Source organism: Nesoenas mayeri, assembly GCF_963082525.1.
Source record: "Nesoenas mayeri genome assembly, chromosome: 16".
NCBI lineage: Eukaryota > Metazoa > Chordata > Aves > Columbiformes > Columbidae > Nesoenas > Nesoenas mayeri.
Genome location: NC_137562.1, coordinates 15,960,589 through 15,980,223, shown reverse-complemented (window position 1 = coordinate 15,980,223; position 19,635 = coordinate 15,960,589). Strand labels below are relative to the sequence as shown.

Below are 19,635 nucleotides of genomic sequence, written 5' to 3'. Positions count from 1 at the left end.
TGTTTCCTGTTTTCTTGTCAAACAACAGAGATGTTAGAAGAGTGGAGGAAAAGAATACACGATCCCTTCTTTATGAGATCTCTGGGTGGAATAATTCTAATTCGGTCTCCGTAGTCAGAGCTATTTTGAGTGACATTCTGGTTAGAAACAAGCAATTTCTAGTCTTGTCTTTGCATATCCTGTCATTGAGGATATTCCACTACTGCTTTAGGAAAGTAGCCATGATTTGTGAGAGCATTTCTGTCATTGTCAAGTGGATTCATAGCGTTTGAGATAGACAGAAAATCTTCAAAACAAGAATCTTTACAATCAGAAGGCTAATAGAGAACATACCCGTTCGAATGTCTGTGAAATCTCACGCCTTTTCAGGCAATCTAATAGTCTGGGGAGCTGTGTTCCCGCTTGGCGGACGCTTGCATTTAGCAGTGTCGGAAAAGCCACGCGGTGGACGGGGCTGCCAGGCTCTCACCATAGAAAGGGTCGTCTCAGCTCCCGCAGCCGTCTCACCAGAACATGGTGACTCCATCTCGCGTTGGCACTGAAAGAAAAAGCCTGGGACATATTTAATATATGCCTTTTTATATTGTGCTAAACTTTCACATGCGTTACAATGCTAGAAAGGAGGTTCTGAGCCTGTTTTCTGCTTCGTGCATCTTTAAATGAACCAGCGTGCCGTCTGCTGACAGACGCTGCAGGTTGTTCTGCGCATAACTCACAGGTTCGTGTTGGAGGAGAGGTCACCTGAGAGACCTGTGTCTGTTCTCAGGTCCCTTCCTTCATCTGCACTAAAATATTCTGTAGGCTGACATATCAGTGTGGCATATGGAAAACACACCCAAGCCACTAGGGGCTGAAACAGATCATCTTCTGGGCTGGGCACTGACATGTAAGGATAAGCCGTAATCAAAGTGATCCAAGCTATGTTATCAACACATTTTGAGGTTTCTAACAAAACATGAGCCAGATCTAACCCAGCACTGCCCAACAAATTCTTTGGTATGAAGGGTGTTCCCATTCTGGCTTGCTCGGAGCTCTCTGAGGGCTGAACAGCGCCATGGTGCTGGGCCGGGGCAAGCTCAGGGCACACGGCAGAGCGTCCTCACCGACGCAGGGGCAGCTGTACCGCTCGCCGCCCTTCTCGGGCTGCCTGGGTTGCCAGCAAAATGTTTGCTCGTGCACTGGGTGTAGGAGACAAAGCAGGTCCATGGCAAGATCCCCAGACTTCTGCTTTCTCAGCTTCTGAACGCATGCAACGGAATCCCAGGGGATTTCACTGCTTATGAAACCAGCGTGCACATTATTTTCTTGTGTCGGCGGCTCGCTGTGTTGGTGCCGCTCTGAGCGACAGGCGCTGTGGCCCTGCTGCCCCTTGGCAGAGCAGCACCACCGCGGGCCTGCTTTCCGAGCAGGGAAATGGGGTGCTCAGGGGCCTTCCCATCCGATCGGCTGTACCCGAGGGCAGAGTGTAGTGGAGTTGTGTCTGTCTTGGTTGTGTTTTGGCTTTGTTTGCATTACTTGGTGCAGAAAGGAAGTGATGCTTCTATTTTATAAATCTCTTATTCCTTATGCTTTTTTATTATTTATAGTAAAATATTACTTAACCATATGCCTGCACTAAATGGATTTCTACATTTCCAGTGCTGCATTATATGACAAGTGTATGAAGCCATTGCAAGCATTTGAGATTTTCTGTAAAGATAACACGTAAAACATCACAGGCAGATGGTGGCCTGAGAGAGGCAGAGACAAGACACCACCGAAAGTCCGTCTGTTATTGCAAGAACAGGCGTCTCTTGATCTGGGAACTGTTAGAACTTTCAGAAACAGAAAGACATACCATATTGTACACGAAGAACAAGGCAGTGTCCTATCACGCGCAAGTTCGTGCAATTTAAGAAAGCAGCCACATTACATTGATAAGGGATCAACATTTTTATTGCACACATCTGTAATTGGAGGCAGAATCAGGTTTTCACTGCAGATTTCTGTAGTGCCTGCCATGGGTAATTGGGGTACATCACAGCAACGTGGTGGGGGAGCTGAACTGCTGTGGGAAGAGGAAAAAATCATTAGTAATGAAATCAACGCTGAAAGGCCCCGCGGTTTACAGCAGCCCCTCATTCTGGCTCTGATCTTGCATGTGTAACAGTTAACACATCCTGTCCTGTTGCATTCCCATTTGTATGGTGTTGCATGCAAAACTAACCTACAACTGAAAAATCCCACCTCGGAGCGATTTAAAGTACCTGAGGGTGCGGGGGGAAGTCGTGTTCCAGCTCAAACAGACGGGAGATGTTCCACATGAACCGCCAGATTGTTCTTAAGCAGTAGTCATATAAATAGTTACTGAGCGTCATTAGAAACATTTAAACCACAACCCGGCACATCGCCATGACAAATGTATTAGTCATATATGATTTAGCTATGAAAAGCGGCTTGGCTCATGACATCAGTGGAATATTGCTGTTACCTCTTGAGTTCAGCTGGTACTTTACAGCTTGGACAGCAGTTCATTTGTGAAGAAGTGACAGAAAGCAGATGCTCCGCTTATAGATCTTTTAAAAACTAAACTGAAATAAAAAGACAACTGTGTAGATTAATGCCATCAAAAGCTCATGGAAAAGGAGAAGGCAATCCAAACCAGCTGAACTCTGTCAGTGTGCGAGAGGGCCCGATCTGCCGCTGAACTGCAACTGACTCCTGGGGCTAAGCCAGGCTGAACGGCAGCTGTGAACGTGGGCCTGTATGGACCGGGGGACTCGGGTCACAGCCGAGAGGTGCAAATCCGAACAAAGCCTTCGGGTCCGTGTTGAGCTCCACGGGCTGGCCGGGGCACGTGGAAGAGGCGCTGGCCCACGGGTAACCCCGCTCGCGGGCGGCGCAGGGCCCGGCGCGGCGCAGCCCCACGGGCGGCGTGACAACAGCCTCCCCCGCCTCTGGCACCCGAGGTCTCACGGTGTCAGCGCGTGTAACTTCTCCCCGGTGCCTCCGAGCGCCCCGCGGGCCGAGCGGCGCGGTGCCCTCCCGCAGCCGGGCCTGCGGCGCCCCCCAGCGGGCAAGACCGCGCTAAACAAGTGCTACGCTTGGGAAAAGGTTAAACCAGCCCCGCAACGCCGTTCCGAAGGAAAACAGTCGGGAACGATGCCTCTTGCTCGGCAGCCTGGCGGCAGCCCGGCACCCCGGCGGCAGCTCGGCACCCGGCAGCAGCTCGGCACCCGGCAGCTCGCCCGGGGCTGCGGGGACTCCCGGTAATTTTATTCAATCACGGTCAGTGCTCCGTTTTCCGGCCCCGCCGCTTCTGGCCCCGCCCCCGCCGCCAGCCCCGCCCCCGCCGCCAGCCCCGCCCCCGCCGCCAGCCCCGCCCCCCGCCTGTCACTCACCGGCCGGCGGGGAGGCGGGTGCCGGCCCGAGTCACGTGACGGCGGCAGTATGGCGGCGCCGTGGCGGTGGCGGCCGCTGGGAAGGCGGCTCTTCCGGGTGAGGGGACTGTGAGCGACCCGCTCCCGGCCCCGCCGCCCCGCTCCCGCCATGCAGCCCGCGGCCCGCGAGCAGGACGTCCGCACCAAGAGCATGTTTGTGTCGCGGGCCCTGGAGAAGATCCTGGCGGAGAAGGAGGCGAAGCGGCCCCCGCACGGACAGCTGCGGAGAGCCTGCCAGGTGGCGCTCGGTGAGTCGGCCCGGCCGCGGGGCTCTCCCGCCCCGCCGGGCCGGGACCCGCGGGCCCTCCTGCCGGGGCGGCCGGGGCGCTGCGGGCGGGGGCGGCGGCGCCACCCGCCCCGGACACCCCGCGGGGTTCCCGGCCGGGCCCCGGGGAGCTCGGGGTTTGGGGCGGGGAAAGTTCTGCCCGGCGGGACGAGCGCGGATGCGGGGGGGACACCCCCAGACAGCTGAGCTCCCGCGTTCTGGTCCCGGCATGACACAGGAATGGTCTGGGTTTGTCACTGTGGAACCGGTTTTATAAGCTTTTGAACTAGGAGCCAGGCTGGTTCAGGCCTTTGACTGGCAGAGCCTCAGATCTTCCAGGGCCCGTGATCTGATGTCTAAACTCCAGCTCCTGGGTGGGCTGGCTAAAAACTGTTAGCGGTGTAGCCGAATACATACAGTGTCTGTGGTGTCTGCGGAACCAAAACGGCTGCTGTGGAGTTGCTGGACTGGTCCTGAAGGCTCCCACAAGTACAGATTGAGGATATAGGTCTCTGTGTTAAGATTCTGAAGCCATATGGTATATCTTGAAGGGGAAAAAATAACCTGGGTGATATAGCTCAGTATAGCTCTTATGGTTGGAGTTCTCTGGCCTCTCCTGCTCTGCAAAGGTGACGTATCTATGAGAGCTCTTGTTGCTTTGCACCAATATTTTTCCTTTGTTTAGGGGACATTTATGGTATCAACAGACAAACAGACAGGTTGAGTGTTTAAGGAAAACGGGCAAATGCAAGTTCTGTCAAGTGGCCTGGGAAAGCAAGCTTCAAAAATAGCTGTTGTTTTTGTCTTCCTTCCTACACCTTCAGGAAATTTGTAGGAGCTAATTGTAGTGATGGTGTATCCAGGAAAGGGTGACCAGGTAGAGGCGTGTTTTTTAGTTGTTATTTAAAGTCGATATAGTGAGCAATAACGTAACACGTGTGCCCCAGCAGTTAGAGAGCTTTCCTGCTTACTTCCTTTTCCTGATCTCTTCCGTACCTCCCCCAGCGTGTCCCCAGTGCATCTACAGGACCGAGAACCTGTTTTTCTGCTATGTAAATATATTTAGAGGGCAAGAAAGGGAACTTTCCTGAAAGATGACGAGTGAAGGTCATTATGTTTACTAACACATCGAAGATCATGACTTTTGGGGAGGGCTACTGTGCAACAGCCACCTATTAGCACTTACGTGTTGGATTGTAACTGTTCTGTGTCTTTCTATTTCAAGGTACAGTATGTTTGAGGTCAGTTAATGCTTGTCGTGATGGGCTTTTTTTGGCTTGGTAGAAAAGCCCGTGTGCTTTCCTGGCCTGGAGCGAGGTCAGCACGCAGAGATAACCGCCTGTTGCCCAACTGCCCTGCGCTAGTGGGGCCTTGATGACTGTACTGCAGGATCTCTGTTCTATTTGGTGAATGTTGCTGCATGATTTTGAGTTGTAAATAAAAGAAACCACATTCATATTGGCATGTGATTTATTTTTTTTTCTCCAAACTATTCTTTTTAGGTTAAGCTTTATTTTTTTTTTAACACAAATTAAAAAACCCCACAGTTTTAGTTACATTCAGTTAAGTTTAATTAAGCTTGTACTTTATATTAAGTAAGACTATGACTTCAATTTCAAAAGTATTAGCTTAATTATGGAGCCCTGTGCAATGGCAAACGTGGTAGGGCATGTGGGAAGAGCACTGCTTGCTGCCTGAGGAGTTCAGGCCAAACTTCGTAATCCACACAAACTGTTAAGTGTGAAAGAAGCTTCAGTGTTTTTGATAATAATAAAAAAGTCCAGTCATCTCTGAGTAAAACTAATTGAGTTTGAGAGAAATGTGAACTTAACATTATGGAATTGGGAGTTGCGTCAGTTGTTGTCTTTTCTCTTTTCTCCATCTCATACCTTGAATAGTCCCTTTTGCCTCTTACCAAATCCCATTTGCTTTGCTGTCTTGTTTATACCGTGGTCTTTCTGGTGGAGCCTTGAGGTGTTGTACCGTTCACAGAGCAGTCGGCACACGTGGGTCGTGTGGGGGTTGCATCTGCTCCTGGTGCTGGGAGGCTGTGATCCATCCTTTTCTGAACAGAGAGGGACGGCTGTGCTCTAGAACTGCCCAATAGAAGTTGTCCTGCAGCCGTTTCTGCCGTTTCCGCTGTGGTGTTACTGCAGTAGTGTTTATGGTAATTGCATAGGCTTTACATTTTTGTTTGGTGAGACAGAGGAATGTATTTCTGATGGTGGGAATGATGCTTTTGTGTTCTTTTACATGAGTTCTTTATTACTTTGAATGTGTTCAGCTCCTGAGAACTTCAGGAAATTACTACTGAAAATTGCTGCCGTTCTTATGTAAGAAATATAGGTTTTCTTTCATTCTTATTGTAAACTGTTCTTGCCCTTTTTTCTCTTCCTTTTCCAGTAACATACATTTCACTGGATTAACACTGTGCAGTTTTGCACTGCAAAATATCTTAATGACTGTGTAGATATGAGAAGTGTCATAGGCTCAAATAGGGTGTGAACACAAGAAGGGTGGAAGGAAGAAAACCAGTTCTTAGTGATGTGTGGGTTTGGTTTTTGAAATACACAGTGGTAACGTTGAGTAGGCAGAGTTGAATAGATTCCTTCATTGAGGCTCTTGCTCAGCAGTAGGTGTGCCGGCGGTGTCCTGCGCTCGGTGCTGGGGAGCCCCGGGAGGGCTGCGGGAAGCGAGCGCCCTCCATTATAAACAGAGACGCCGTTCTCTGCTTTAGAAAACTGCGTTTTTAAGAAAACTGGTTTTCAACAGACAGCCAGTGTATTGTACATAAATAGCTGCTTAATAAGCATTTACGTGGAGCTCTAGGTACACGTGGTCCTTAGTAAATCTACTGAAACAATCTCTGTCCTGAGCAATTGACAGTGGAACACAGGCCGTATGGATCGCAGCAGTTCGTGTTGGTCCAATGCTAATGGTGCTCCTGGGGCTCTCAGACCAACTGTGACTCTGCCTGTTAGGACAATTTGAATGACACACCGTGCAGCCAGCCCGGGTATGTGACCTTCTTTGATTGCCCAGGTACCTCCATGTACATATCACCAAGCTTTGTAAACAACGGGATTTGTTTAGTTAGCTTGTTAATGAGTTAAAACAAAATCTCTCAAGCCGTGCCTTCACTGGGGAGTCCAGTTCTGTGTCTGAGGAGTCTCTGGGTACAAATGGCAGATGTCTAAAATGAATCTGCGTTCCTTAGCTTTGTAGCTGCTTGGCGAGCGTGGTCTGAGAGCGCCGCGCAAAGCGCAGGCAATGGTGCTTCGTTGTGGCAGCCTTTCCTGAAGGGCTCTGTGGCTCAAGAGAATCGATAAAGGCGGGTGTTGGGTTTGTGGTTTAGGGCGGCTGGAGTTGGGCAATGCAGGAGCGTTCGCGGGGCCGGGGGAAGCGCTTGCTGCTGCTTTGTGTGTTTGGATTGGCACTGCTGTGTGTGCTGACAACCTATGGAAAGACATTGCTCGTGTCCTTGAGCTCACACAAGCGATGCCTTTTTCTGCACAGGATCCAGTTTTCTTCCACTGGGACACACTTGACTGTACATTGACATATGATGCATCTAATTGCAGGCAGGCAATTATTGCCTTCATTTTAATATATAGTTTCCAAGACAAGCAAACTTAAACCATCTACTTAACATGGAATGGTAGTTATTCTCAGCATGAGCTTCATCCTGCTTTTATTATGGCCCGAAACTCTGGAAGAGATTGCTGCAAGGCCTTCCTGGTGATGCCGGCTCTGGTGCTGGGCAGGAACGCGAAAAGGTGTTGTGCCCCGGTGCCCAGAGCCTGACGCAGCTTACACTGGGGGTTAAATGCTCTGTTTTCTTTTTCTTCCAGATGAAATAAAAGCGGAGCTGGAAAAGCAAAGGTAAATTATTAATTGCTGTAAACTATGCCAGAAAACAGCAAGTGGAATAATTTGATAATGGAAATGTAAGAGTGTATATTCATTCTGGCAATGGGTTTGTGAATACCCCGTTTCACACCTTCTGCCAAAGCGTGCTATGGCCCGCGTGTTCCCGTTACACAACGTTTGTGGCCATGGGCACTCAGGCCATAACTGCCTTGAATTTCACTATGAAAACATTGCAAAACTTCTCAGAGGTGTCTCAAAAGTTTTTCACTTCCTTTTGCTGGGGTTAATATGGCCTGGGAGGACATCATGAAGAGCAGTACGTATCCTCTGTTTGAGAGTGTATGCTCTTAACTTCTAGACCAACAATACCAATTTAAATGCTACTTAAATCTAAATTCTAAAACAGTTTTCCCCCACTGCACTATGATTTGAAATGAGCCTCCAAATGTGTTTCTCTTTGCTTAGTATTCCCCATATGGGGCCTGCTTAATTAACTCAGAATAACTTTGATGGATTTATCATTAATTGTGTGGGAGTTCCCCAGTATTTCAGTGGGACAGTGTTGGAGTGTAGCAAGGCAAGAGTTAATTTGAAGAAGATATGAGAAGATCAGATGCAATATAAATAAATGCGAAGTGGCTTTAATGTGTTTTTTTAATAAAATGGAGCTTTCTTTAAGGGAGTAAGTGTGAGAGAAACTTGCATTACATTTGTATGCCTCTGTGTGCTCTTGAGCTTTCAATTTAGAAAGGACAGAAGCATAGTTTGCTGTGATATATGCGTTAAGAAGAATTAATAACTCTTCTTATGTGACCTAGAGAAGGCACTGCTGAGCCACCAAGAGCAAACTTCATCGAAGCAGATAAATATTTCCTGCCGTTTGAGCTGGCCTGCCAGTCAAAGTCCCCGCGCATCGTCAGCACTTCGCTGGACTGCTTACAGGTGCGTGGCTGTGGAGATGGGAGCTGGCACTCTTGAGTCTGTAATACCTTGTTCCTCCTTACATTCTGCCAGAAAAATGCAGCTTAAGGGCAGAACCTTTCTGCCGTGAATACGTACAAACATGGATGTTGGAATTTTGTCTGGTTATGGTAGGAAGAAATGGTCTGGGTGGAAAAAGCTTGTGTTGTCCCTTACTAAATCTGTTTTATCTGGATGTGTGGGCAGTCTGAGTGTTTGGTAGCAAGATTTATTGATGGTGTTAAATCTTTGTGTTAAAACCAGTCTAAAACCCCCTTTTTCTGCTGTACTTAACAGTATATGGTCGTGTAACCTGCGTTCTCTACCTAGAAACTCATCGCATACGGACATATCACTGGCAATGCTCCAGACAGCGGAGCTCCTGGGAAACGGCTCATTGACCGAATAGTTGAAACCATTTGCAACTGCTTTCAGGGTCCTCAAACAGATGAAGGAGTACAACTGCAGATCATCAAGGTATTTTATTTGCTCCATTTTGGTGCAATATTGATTTGCTTTCTGTATCTTTGATTTTGTAACTGAAAATAATTTAATGGAAAGCCCTAGTTATAAACAGATACATATGTTTCATAACAAACCGACCGATTGTTGTGGAAGATCCGCATGAAGTGTATTGCTGCCTACGTGTTTGGAGTTCATATTTTACTGTGTTGTGGACTTTTTCAGGCTCTCCTCACTGCAGTAACGTCTCCGTATATAGAAATTCATGAAGGAACGGTTCTTCAGACGGTTAGAACCTGCTACAACATCTATCTGGCCAGTAAAAATCTTATTAACCAGACAACTGCCAAAGCCACCCTTACGCAAATGTTAAATGTCATCTTCACACGGATGGAAAATCAAGCTGTATGTAACTATTACTTTTCCTCGTCTCAGATGTTGAGGCTTGACAAGGGAACAGAAAGTTTATTATTATTTATTTTTAAGGGGTCTGTCTTTGTAATTGGGTATCTGTTGGTTTGTAGCTTAAAAACCTGACAAAGCCTGCAGTGAAACTTACTGTTTAAAAATACCATCCGAAGGCTGTTGATGGTAGCAAGGTTCCACCCCGTGGTGTCTGCCAAATGGCTTGGTGTAAACAAATGATGAGACGCTTTTAAAATCAGCCTGAAGTGTTTCTTTGCAATTTGACTGGCCAAGTGATTATATTTTCACTGCTTCTTTCTTGTTAACACATGAATTCACAAAGGAACATCAGCCATCACAGGTGTCTGTTTTCCCTTACGTTTTTTGCTGTAGATTAATTTGTTCGTGTTATTTGTTGAAGATGCAGGAATCCAGAGAAGCAGAGAAGGCGCATCAGCAGACGTGCGCGGGTGCCGCGGCGCCGCTGGTGAGCAGGTCTCCGAGGACGGGCGCGCAGCATGGCCAGCAGGAGGGCGCGCCGGCCGCGCCGCTGCGCGCATTGCTCACCAACGGCGAGCCCGAGCACGGGGACGGAAAACCGGAGCAGGATCCCGCTCTTCCGGCATCAGGTGAGCATGAATAGGTTGTGTCTGCTCTTTCGGTTATGATGTTTCTATCGGAAAACACACTTTTCTGCTATTTTGAGGAGGAGTGAGCGGGGCTATTGGTTGAAACCATGCTTGGATTTTCATTCAGAGTGTGCAGGCCATCCTTAGCTCCTGTCTACAACATTCTAACCATTGAAGAAAGGCTCATGTCTTCCCTGTAATTCTAGTAAAACTATGTGTAGTTTATGTATATAGAATTATAATGGAATTTGACTTGATTAGGTTGATAAAGAGGAAGGAAAGGAAGACAATCATGGTGTGTGGGAAGTGGCAGAACCTCTTTGAGGTATTTGAAGTCCCATGGTACAAATTTGTATTATGAAGACCCTATCAAAAGCAGATGCTGTATCCAAATTAGGAATGTAGGATAATCTAAAAGTTTGTAACAGTTGATAAATACAAACTAAAAAAAATCACTGCATTAAAAATATCAATGTTTTGATTTAAACAGTGGGAATAACATCAGTGAGTATCTTTATGACTTCTTGGGAATGGCGCTGGAGGAGAACTACTGAAGAACACTTTAATTGTTAGTCCTTCTGCCTCTGTCATGTTTCTCCTTTTACTCTTCTTCCTAAGCACAAGTACTAAATTCAAACTTATCTCTTTGTTTCATTAGAGGAAACAACTGATGAAGGGAAGGAGATGGTTAAAAGCATCTTGGAAGATGTGGTCAAGTCAGCCATGAAAGGTAGCAAAACCTTCTCAAGTAAAATAGATGCAGGTGTATTGCCAAGCTTTTATTTGTGTGATTATAAAAGCATTGGAGTTATTTTTTGTTATCTAGGTATCTTGTTATGAACACCTAAGGCAGTAAGAACAGGTTTTTACTGTCTCACGATATTGTTCTTTTGCTGGTACCTGAGAGACTTCCTAGTTAAGCAGCGCTGCTTCTGTCCCACTGGCTGTGGAGCTTCACAAAGTCGTGGGGAAGACACTCAATGGGTGATTTTAATCAGTTTTCCTTTTCCCCTTTAGTGGCTGAAGAGAAGCAGGTGACAGAAACAGTGAAGGCTCTGCCTTCGTTAGAGACTGCAGACATTGCTCTTCCTGGCTCTAGTAACGAAAACGTACAAACAAACGGGATTCCAGATGATGGGCAGTCTGTTTCCTCCACTGACAATCTGGTAAATAACTCCATTGGATGCTGATGTGTATTTAGGAGAGACGTTTTTATCATGCCAACTGATGAGGTGGGGTCTTGGGGAGGGAAGGGACAGGAGCTTTAACGTGCGTGTCTTGCTCGGGTTTGAAAAGGAAGCAGCAGCTGCAATTTAAGCAGATACTGAAACCAACTTCTAAAACTAATTATGCTAGTTGTACTTTAATACAGGATGGGGACAGAGTGGAAGAGTTGGTCAACATGTGGGAAAAGATCCAGATCACTAGCAGTCCTGCTTAGGCTTAGTTTAAACTTTGCCAAATGAACTTTTATTGTTATATTTTTTAATCCGTAGCCGCCTCTCAGAGAGCTGTGGGGTCTTCCTTGTTGCTCTGTGCCTTTGTCTCACTGAGGATCTGATGTTGTGTCTCTTGCCCTCAAGGAAGCGGATGTGTCTGGACATCCCGCGGCTGCCAGGTTTTCCCATGTTCTCCAGAAGGATGCCTTCCTGGTGTTCAGGTCCCTGTGCAAGCTCTCCATGAAACCACTGGGTGACGGCCCACCAGACCCCAAGTAAGGAGACCGTACTTATTGCATTGGCCTCTTCAGGTGGCTTTTGGAGACAGAAGTAGTAAAGCAAGTATTCAAAATGCACCTGGCAGGCCCTTGTTGCAGCCAGCTTGATCAATCTAGGATTGAAACTTGCTTCAAATTATTAAGAATTTAATACTTGAGGATTTTTTTGTGTGTGTATGTAATGGGCTTGTAAATCTTATCAGTTGGAACGGCCTTGACTATGGTGTTTGAAGTTTTTGATGGGGAAGTGGGGAATGCTCCCTAATGGCACTGCGTTCGTCTGGTATCGTAGTCGAAGATGTTAATGCTAATGGAAAATCTCTAAATTAAGATGGTAGATGTTGTCCACAGTCACTTGCAGACTGATTTCCACCCCTGCTGCCCCCCGCATTGCAATGACTTAAAATAGCAGTTATTTCTTCGTGACATGGAAGAAAAGCTGTAGTGCTGATGGTGACTACGAGTATGCATTCAGAAATACAATACAAATCTATTTAATGTTGGATTTTTTTCTAGATCCCATGAACTGCGTTCTAAGATAGTGTCTCTGCAGCTGCTTCTCTCAGTGCTGCAGAATGCTGGCCCGGTGTTCAGGACACACGAAATGTTCATCAATGCGATCAAGCAATATCTTTGTGTAGCGCTGTCTAAAAACGGGGTCTCTTCTGTTCCTGACGTGTTTGAGCTCTCGCTTGCCATCTTTCTCACGCTGCTGTCAAATTTTAAGACCCATTTAAAAATGCAGATTGAGGTGAGAGACTTTTTAACCATCATTTGTGTGATTTTGTAGTTACCAAATGGAAGTATTGCAATGATAAAGACAGCTGGAATTTAGAAGTTAATGTCTTAGTTTTGTTTGCTTACTGTGTTAAAATTGTAACGTGCATGAGATGATACTCTTGTTCAAGAGGAATTACTGAATAGAAATTAGTTTGCACATTTTACATGGTTCTAGTAAGTTTCAGATCATCAAGTCCCTTCCCTCACGTGTTTTGCAGGTGTTCTTCAAAGAGATCTTCCTGAATATTCTAGAAACTTCTTCAAGCTCCTTTGAACACAAATGGATGGTGATTCAGACGTTAACTAGAATTTGTGCAGGTATTTTCGTTGGTGTGGACAGCAGTCACTTTCTGGCAGCAGATGGAAATGATTTTGAAGACAAATGCCACATATAATGTTGAAGTGTGAAAAATTGAATTTGATCCCCTAGTGGTGGGTTAGATGTGCAGATTCGCCCCCATTACCTGCTCCAACTGGCTGATTCTTTTTGAAAGTGCTGTTACACTGAACCCTAATACTTGCACTCTCTTTTCTTTTCAAGATGCTCAGTGTGTAGTGGATATTTATGTTAACTATGACTGTGATTTAAACGCTGCTAATATATTTGAACGCCTTGTAAATGATTTGTCCAAAATCGCGCAGGGACGAAGCGGGCATGAGTTGGGAATGACACCTTTGCAGGTAGGAGAAACGGCTTGGAAGATAAGGTACTAATTCTTCATAAATGGTGCTGTCTTTGCATTGTTATCGATACCTCCCGTGGTTTGTGTTGTCTGTAACCTACTCATGTTACTTGCTGTTTGTTGGTTAGCTGATTTGCAGTTGGATGCCCAAGCAGTATGGTTAATTTACTTGGTGATTTTGCTGCATATTTGCATTGTGACACTAGGCTTGTTCTGGGCTCTTTTGGGGCTGCCATGGAGAGAGAGAATCAAATGAGGTTTTCCCCACCTTACTTCTGGAGCTTATGACCCAGCAATGCCTTCATCTTGTGTATGTGCTTTGCACAAACGTTTTATGCTGTGTCTCCACCACAAAGGGGATGTTTTTAAAGCTCGGCGCTCCCGGTCCCTGCGGGAGGGGCAGTGCTGGCTGCTTCCAGCAGGAGCAGCTCTTGCTGGCACTGATGCTGCCTTACAGCGCTGCTTTTCTAGCCCAGCCTAACGGCTGCCAGAGCTGGAGTCCACTTGCTGTTGGTCTCGGAGCTGAGTGCGCCTCACGCTTTCCAGAATTATATCAATGCTTGCTTGATTATTTTCTTTCCCTCTCCCTTTTCCCCCTGTGGTTCTTTGACTAGGAAATGGAGGTAAAAACCAGGAGACTTTTGTTTCAGACTTTGAATAGAACTGTTCACTGCATAACTAAGGTAGTGAGACACTTGTCAGATCTCTCCACGAGCAGGACCCTGCGGAGGCCTACAGGTGGTGGTGGTTGTTCGTACACCAGCAGGCTGCCTGTAGGATTTGCTGCCTGTTGCTTCTTGGCTGCACGTGTCAGTTGTGAATAGACCGTCTGCTTAAGGCAGCTGGAACGTGTTCTGGTGTCAGTCTGGGTATGGTTGCTTTTGGCCCAGATGTATCTGCCTCAGCAGTCATGGGGCAGAAACTTGGTATAACCGATTGATTTCCCTCTAACTGATGAGCTTTCGAAGATTTGAATGCTGTGGTGTAATGCCTTCTAAAAACTTGTGAATATGCACGTATTGGTTTGGTTTTTTAGTGGGTTTTGGTTTTGTTTGTTTGTTTTTGTAGGAACTAAGCCTAAGGAAAAAAGGACTTGAATGCCTGGTTTCTATTTTAAAATGCATGGTAGAATGGAGCAAAGATCTTTATGTGAACCCCAACCATCAGGCTAGCTTGGGTAAGATTGCTTCCTTACGGAGACACTAAGTTGTTTGATAAGAGCGTTTAGAAGCTGTTTGGAATTGTGGATGCCAGGTTTTGATGTAAAGATTTGTTGATACAAATGAAGTATTTTACAAATTATTATTAACGCTGTTGCAGTAACTGACTGTTCAGGTATCTGGTTCAAATAACCAGGTTCTGTTTAACAGCTTTAGCCAGGCCATTGCCTGCCAAGACGTGTGATAAATCTTGCAGTTACTAAGTTGAAGTGCAATAATTTCTCCGTAGCTGCTGCTGCTCTTCTGTCTTTTGGTGGATTATGTTAGAATTGCATCAGTACAGCAGCTTCATGTAGTACAGAATGGCAAAAAGTATATGTGGTAAAATAATAATATTAACTCATAAAATTCTCCTAGTTTTGGTTGTGTTTTTTACCTAAAAGCCTTTGGCTGAGGAGGATCACTGAGGTCTCGCCCCGTTTCGAACAGGTCCGTATAAAGCACCTGAGCAGGAGGGGGCTGACGGCCGGTGCGCTGACGGCGCGGGCAGGCGGAGCAGCGTCAGCTCGCTGGACTCCGCCGTGTCGGGCGTGGGGAGCGTGGGTACCCAGACCACAGTCCCGGATGATCCGGAGCAATTCGAAGTCATCAAGCAACAAAAAGAAATAATCGAACATGGGATAGAACTGTAAGTCCAGTAGGACAGGAAAGTAAAAGTTCACTCATGAAAAAAGCCCCTGTATGTACACCTATGTTGTTTCTTATGGTCTTGCACAGTCAGACCGCCAGGGACAGCAGTTACAAAGTGCTGTTCCTGCTGGCGCCTCTTGCCTGCGGTGGTCAGGAGCTGCGCGAGGCTGTTGTAGCTGGAGAGAACTCAGTGATGTCTCAGGTGGGCGGAGGGTGGTTGCCCAGCTTTCCTTCGTGCTGGTCCAGCCGCACCAGAGAGGACAGTGTGTGTGTACCCAGAGGGACATCGATCTGAGCAGCTCTCAGAGCTCTTACACCATTTGGTGTCTTTTATTGAAGTAGCATTTGAAGAATTAAATAATTCTCCAGCTCTGCTTTACTACTTTTTCTTTCATTTGAAGATCTTTGTGTCTGCAAATGCTATAAAAAGGTCTCAAACAGCAACATTTTAAACATCTAATGGAAACTACCATTCGTAATGTTTCAAAAGGGTCAGTTTTTAAGTGAGTTGGCTGTAACTTTTAAGCTTATCAGCAACCGAATGTACCTTATGAGATGTAGCCTGTGGTGTGATATAGTTAATACATTTGTTGACATTTTTCCATCTGGAAAACAAAGACAGAGCTACAGAACAGTCTTTGGGTTAGAAAGGCTCTGTAAAACTGAAATTTTGTAGGCTGTGATATTTTTCAGTTGTAGGTCTCAGTTTCCCCGTGTTTTTTGCCTGAACAGGTTTAATAAGAAACCAAAGAGAGGAATACAGTACCTGCAGGAGCAGGGCATGCTTGGCACCACGGCAGAGGACATGGCCCAGTTTCTGCACCAAGAGGAGCGGCTCTGTTCGGTAAGACCCTGCAGCATAACAATACTCTTGCCTCTGTCATCTCCCCCATCTTCTGATGTCTGTATGTGCTCTCTCTTTAGCTCATATTTCATTAGTACATAACTGAAAGCTGCTCTACTTAATACTGGTGCTACTTGTATTTACTTACTGCGCCAGGATTTGCAGATAGCTGTGTTTACAATGAAGTGCTGAAGGGATTCCCCATAAACGGGAATGTGTTTTATCTGCATTACCTGTGCCTTGCCAGCAAAGGCAGATCATGTACTGCAGTGGCAAAGCGCTCTGCGCTGCAGGAGAACCGGGCACCGCTGAGCCCTCCTTGGCTCACAGGAATGCAGATCTTGCCTTGGGGGTGAGGGAAGCAAGAATATTCGGATTAAGGGTATTTTCTAATGGCTCTGGTTTCTTGTCGTCCCTTCTGCGGTTGCTCTGCCCGCTCAGTGAGCACATCAGTCTTACAAAACTGACAGCTGTGCAATTCTGGGATCATGGACTTTCTTGCGAAGCTGGCAGTTGGATTGCACACTAATAACTGTCTCTTGTGTTTCTAGACTCAAGTAGGGGAATTTCTTGGGGAAAGCAACAAGTTTAACAAGGAAGTGATGTATGCCTATGTAGACCAGCTTGATTTCTGTGGAAAGGACTTTGTCTCTGCTCTACGTATATTTCTGGAAGGTTTTCGTCTGCCAGGTGAAGCCCAGAAGATCGATAGATTAATGGAGAAGTTTGCTGCTAGATATATTGAATGCAACCAACGGTAATTCAAACCCTCTGTGCTGGAGAAGCACCTGCAGAACGGTTGTGCTGTTTGTGGCTCTCGGGGGCCGGGTCAGGAGCTCCTCTGGCCCGTGCGAGCAGCGGCTGCTGCTGCGGCTGTGGGTGCTGACCACAGTGGAAACGGCACGCTGAAAGTGTAACTGGGGCTGGCTCTTCCCTAAATCCCAAATACTTGCTGGAATGATCCATTGGAAGAGGGAAGCCCTAAGTATGTTTTTAAGTACATGTAGATCAGTCAAGTGTAACCAACAGTAATAAGTAGCAATTGCTAAAATTAAGAATACACGGCAAAAATAGCTAATAAGATGTTACGTGGTTTTGCTTGCCCGTTAGATGTTGAACAAGTTGTACGTATGTTAGCTGACATCAAGTAGGCAGTGTTGCGCTTGTTTGTAATGCAATAAACTAACATTGAGGTTTAGCTGAGTGCTCAGGCTGAATTGGCTCCTGTTCCTTAGTCCAGGTGTTGTGTCTCTGGGTTGGTGGTGTATAATTTTCCATGAAACCCTGGGAGTGAAAAATAAGCTGTTCTTTAGCTTTTGCAGGGTTATGCGAAGAAGGAGACAGTCTAATCTTTTGGGAATGCACTTGAAAATGGCAGTCGTTGCTGGATTTTCACACTGCGAAGACGAGATTTTTTTTCCATTTTTATTTGCATTTTAAAACACTTGGGCCTTCATTCATTTGTAAGGACTAATTTTGGGCTCTGTTAGCTCTTTAGTTGAACACGTAGCACTTCTGCGTGTTTTTTTGCATGCAGACATAGAGCTGGTGGATTGAGGAATTGGACTCTAAAACCTGTTGTGTTTGTTTCTTCCCGCCCAGGCAAACGCTGTTTGCCAGCGCTGACACCGCCTATGTTCTGGCCTACTCTATTATCATGCTGACGACGGACTTGCACAGTCCACAGGTAGAAACCAAAAAACCCCAATTGTACAAGTTCCGGTTTGCCTGGAACTTGCGTTCAAAGTCTGATATCCAACCTCAATTCTCTTTTACAGGTAAAAAATAAAATGACAAAGGAGCAATACATTAAAATGAATCGAGGAATCAATGACAGTAAAGACCTGCCAGTAGAGTATTTATCCACAATCTATGAAGAAATAGAAGGAAAGAAAATTGCCATGAAAGAGACAAAAGAATACGCAATAACAACCAAATGTAGTAAACCAAGTAAGAAGGATCTAGAACTGGCAAGACCACAGTGCTCTTGAACTATTGCAGTAACTCTGGATGGCGTAGTGGAGTTCAGATGCCTTTTTGAAAACACCTTTGTGCAATACATAACTTGTATTTAGAATGGCTAATACAGATATTTGGAATGAAATTGGCTTAGTAATTACTTAATACTGCTGCTTCTGTGGAGGGAACAGCTGTGTAAGTGTATTTGGCACCATTGCAGAGGCACTAGAAACTAGATTTGGTTTGGTTTTGGTTTTAAATGGAAGTGTGAGGGGGAAATGGTAGAATAACTGAAGGTGGCACTTACTTTGCAAGTTAACTTCTTGTTTTTATGTGCTAGGCAGCAGGTGGGTTTTTGGTTTAGGTTGGTTTTTCTCCCTGTCAGTAGTGTGTTCTAGTTCAGAGGCTCTAAGTGCTACAGCCCTTATGATAATGTTTGAAAAGGGAGAGATCAGAGTGTGTTGTGATCTCTGGTCACCTATCCCGTCTGCACCAAATAAAGGCTCCTGTGCGCAGTGAGCACCAGCAACCGAATCCCGGCTGCGCTCCGCTCTGACTCAAACAGCTGCTATCGGTGTAATTCAAACCAGCCAACTCTGAGTCTTCGGCATAGTGTGTTTTTCAATGCACTCCCTGCTGTTTGCAGGTTTCCTACCTCAAAATAGGAGCAAAATTGATTTGCTTGAAAATTGAATTTGCAACTTTTAGTATAATGATAAAGAAACACCAAGTTATTAATTTATCCAGTTGGTTTGTTTTGAGGGTGTCAGCCTAAGATGATGAAGGATTTTCCATCCATTTTTGTAGCAGAGCGACATGCTAGTTTATGCCTCTGGCTTCCAGTGATGTGGTGCACGATAAAGGGCCGAATTAGTTATTTTTTAAAGAATGAAGCCTTAAGTTGGGCTGTGGGTTTTAGTGCTGGAGTCCCTTCCTTGCAACCTATGGCAGCCTCCTGAATTCTGACATTCTGGAAGGTTTCCCTCTTTAGATTTCATTTACTATACCTTTTTGTGATGCTCAACATGAAGACAGGGAGTGTGCTCTTATATAAAAGAAACCAATGGAGCTGTGCGGTGTCCCCCTTAGGTGTAGCTAATGAGAAGCAGCGGAGGTTGTTGTACAACCTGGAGATGGAACAAATGGCTAAAACAGCCAAAGCGCTTATGGAGGCCGTAAGCCACGCAAAGGCTCCTTTCACGAGTGCCACTCACCTGGATCACGTCAGGCCCATGTTCAAGGTGAGTGGGAAGTTCTCATCGTCTTTTCATTGCTAAGAGTTCTGAGCATGAAAAAAAAGTCACAAATTCCTCTGAAAAGTGAGGTGATGCACAGGTGGACTCTCTGGATATGTTTGGGTTTGGTTACCTAGTATTTTGGCCTAAAATTGTGATAGGTTTCTGAACTTAGTTTCTTCCTTTCTTTAGCTCGTATGGACCCCGTTGCTGGCAGCGTACAGCGTTGGCTTGCAGAACTGCGATGACACGGAAGTTGCCTCCCTTTGTTTGGAAGGAATACGATGTGCAATTAGAATAGCCTGTATCTTTGGGATGCAGGTTTGTACAAAACTTAGCGTGGGGCTTGCTGAGGGCTCTGGGAGGGAATGAAGAACTACAAACAACTTATACCAGAAAAAGGAAGCATCTCATCTGCTTTCTTGAAATGGTAAAATAAAATACTAGCATCTTGGTGTAGTTTGTTTTGAAGATCTTGATATTGTCAAGCTTTCCTTTTGTTGTTGAGTCTTCTAGCAGTGCTCATTGCGATAGGACAAGGGGTGATGGTTTTAAAC

The 19,635-nt window shown here is 45.9% G+C and overlaps 1 protein-coding gene across 4 annotated transcripts in view; it reads left to right on the top strand.

The window, feature by feature from the left end:
* The first annotated feature begins 3,452 nt into the window (after positions 1-3,452).
* The window catches only part of ARFGEF2 (ARF guanine nucleotide exchange factor 2), a 32,711-nt gene continuing 16,528 nt past the window's right edge, over positions 3,453-19,635 (top strand). For 3 of the 4 annotated variants that reach the window (XM_080354467.1, XM_080354466.1, XM_080354469.1), the window contains exons 1-20: positions 3,453-3,667; positions 7,536-7,566; positions 8,373-8,496; positions 8,845-8,991; positions 9,202-9,381; positions 9,803-10,010; positions 10,669-10,740; positions 11,028-11,176; positions 11,594-11,724; positions 12,244-12,478; positions 12,726-12,825; positions 13,049-13,188; positions 14,259-14,367; positions 14,840-15,038; positions 15,773-15,884; positions 16,436-16,641; positions 17,487-17,571; positions 17,663-17,834; positions 18,933-19,084; positions 19,271-19,399. In XM_080354467.1, the coding sequence (XP_080210593.1) occupies positions 3,529-3,667; positions 7,536-7,566; positions 8,373-8,496; positions 8,845-8,991; positions 9,202-9,381; positions 9,803-10,010; positions 10,669-10,740; positions 11,028-11,176; positions 11,594-11,724; positions 12,244-12,478; positions 12,726-12,825; positions 13,049-13,188; positions 14,259-14,367; positions 14,840-15,038; positions 15,773-15,884; positions 16,436-16,641; positions 17,487-17,571; positions 17,663-17,834; positions 18,933-19,084; positions 19,271-19,399 (2,820 nt within the window). In that variant the 5' untranslated portion in view covers positions 3,453-3,528. Of the gene's footprint in view, positions 3,668-6,570; positions 6,701-7,535; positions 7,567-8,372; positions 8,497-8,844; positions 8,992-9,201; positions 9,382-9,802; positions 10,011-10,668; positions 10,741-11,027; positions 11,177-11,593; positions 11,725-12,243; positions 12,479-12,725; positions 12,826-13,048; positions 13,189-14,258; positions 14,368-14,839; positions 15,039-15,772; positions 15,885-16,435; positions 16,642-17,486; positions 17,572-17,662; positions 17,835-18,932; positions 19,085-19,270; positions 19,400-19,635 lie in introns of all 4 variants that reach the window. The other variant, XM_080354468.1, reaches the window with a different exon arrangement.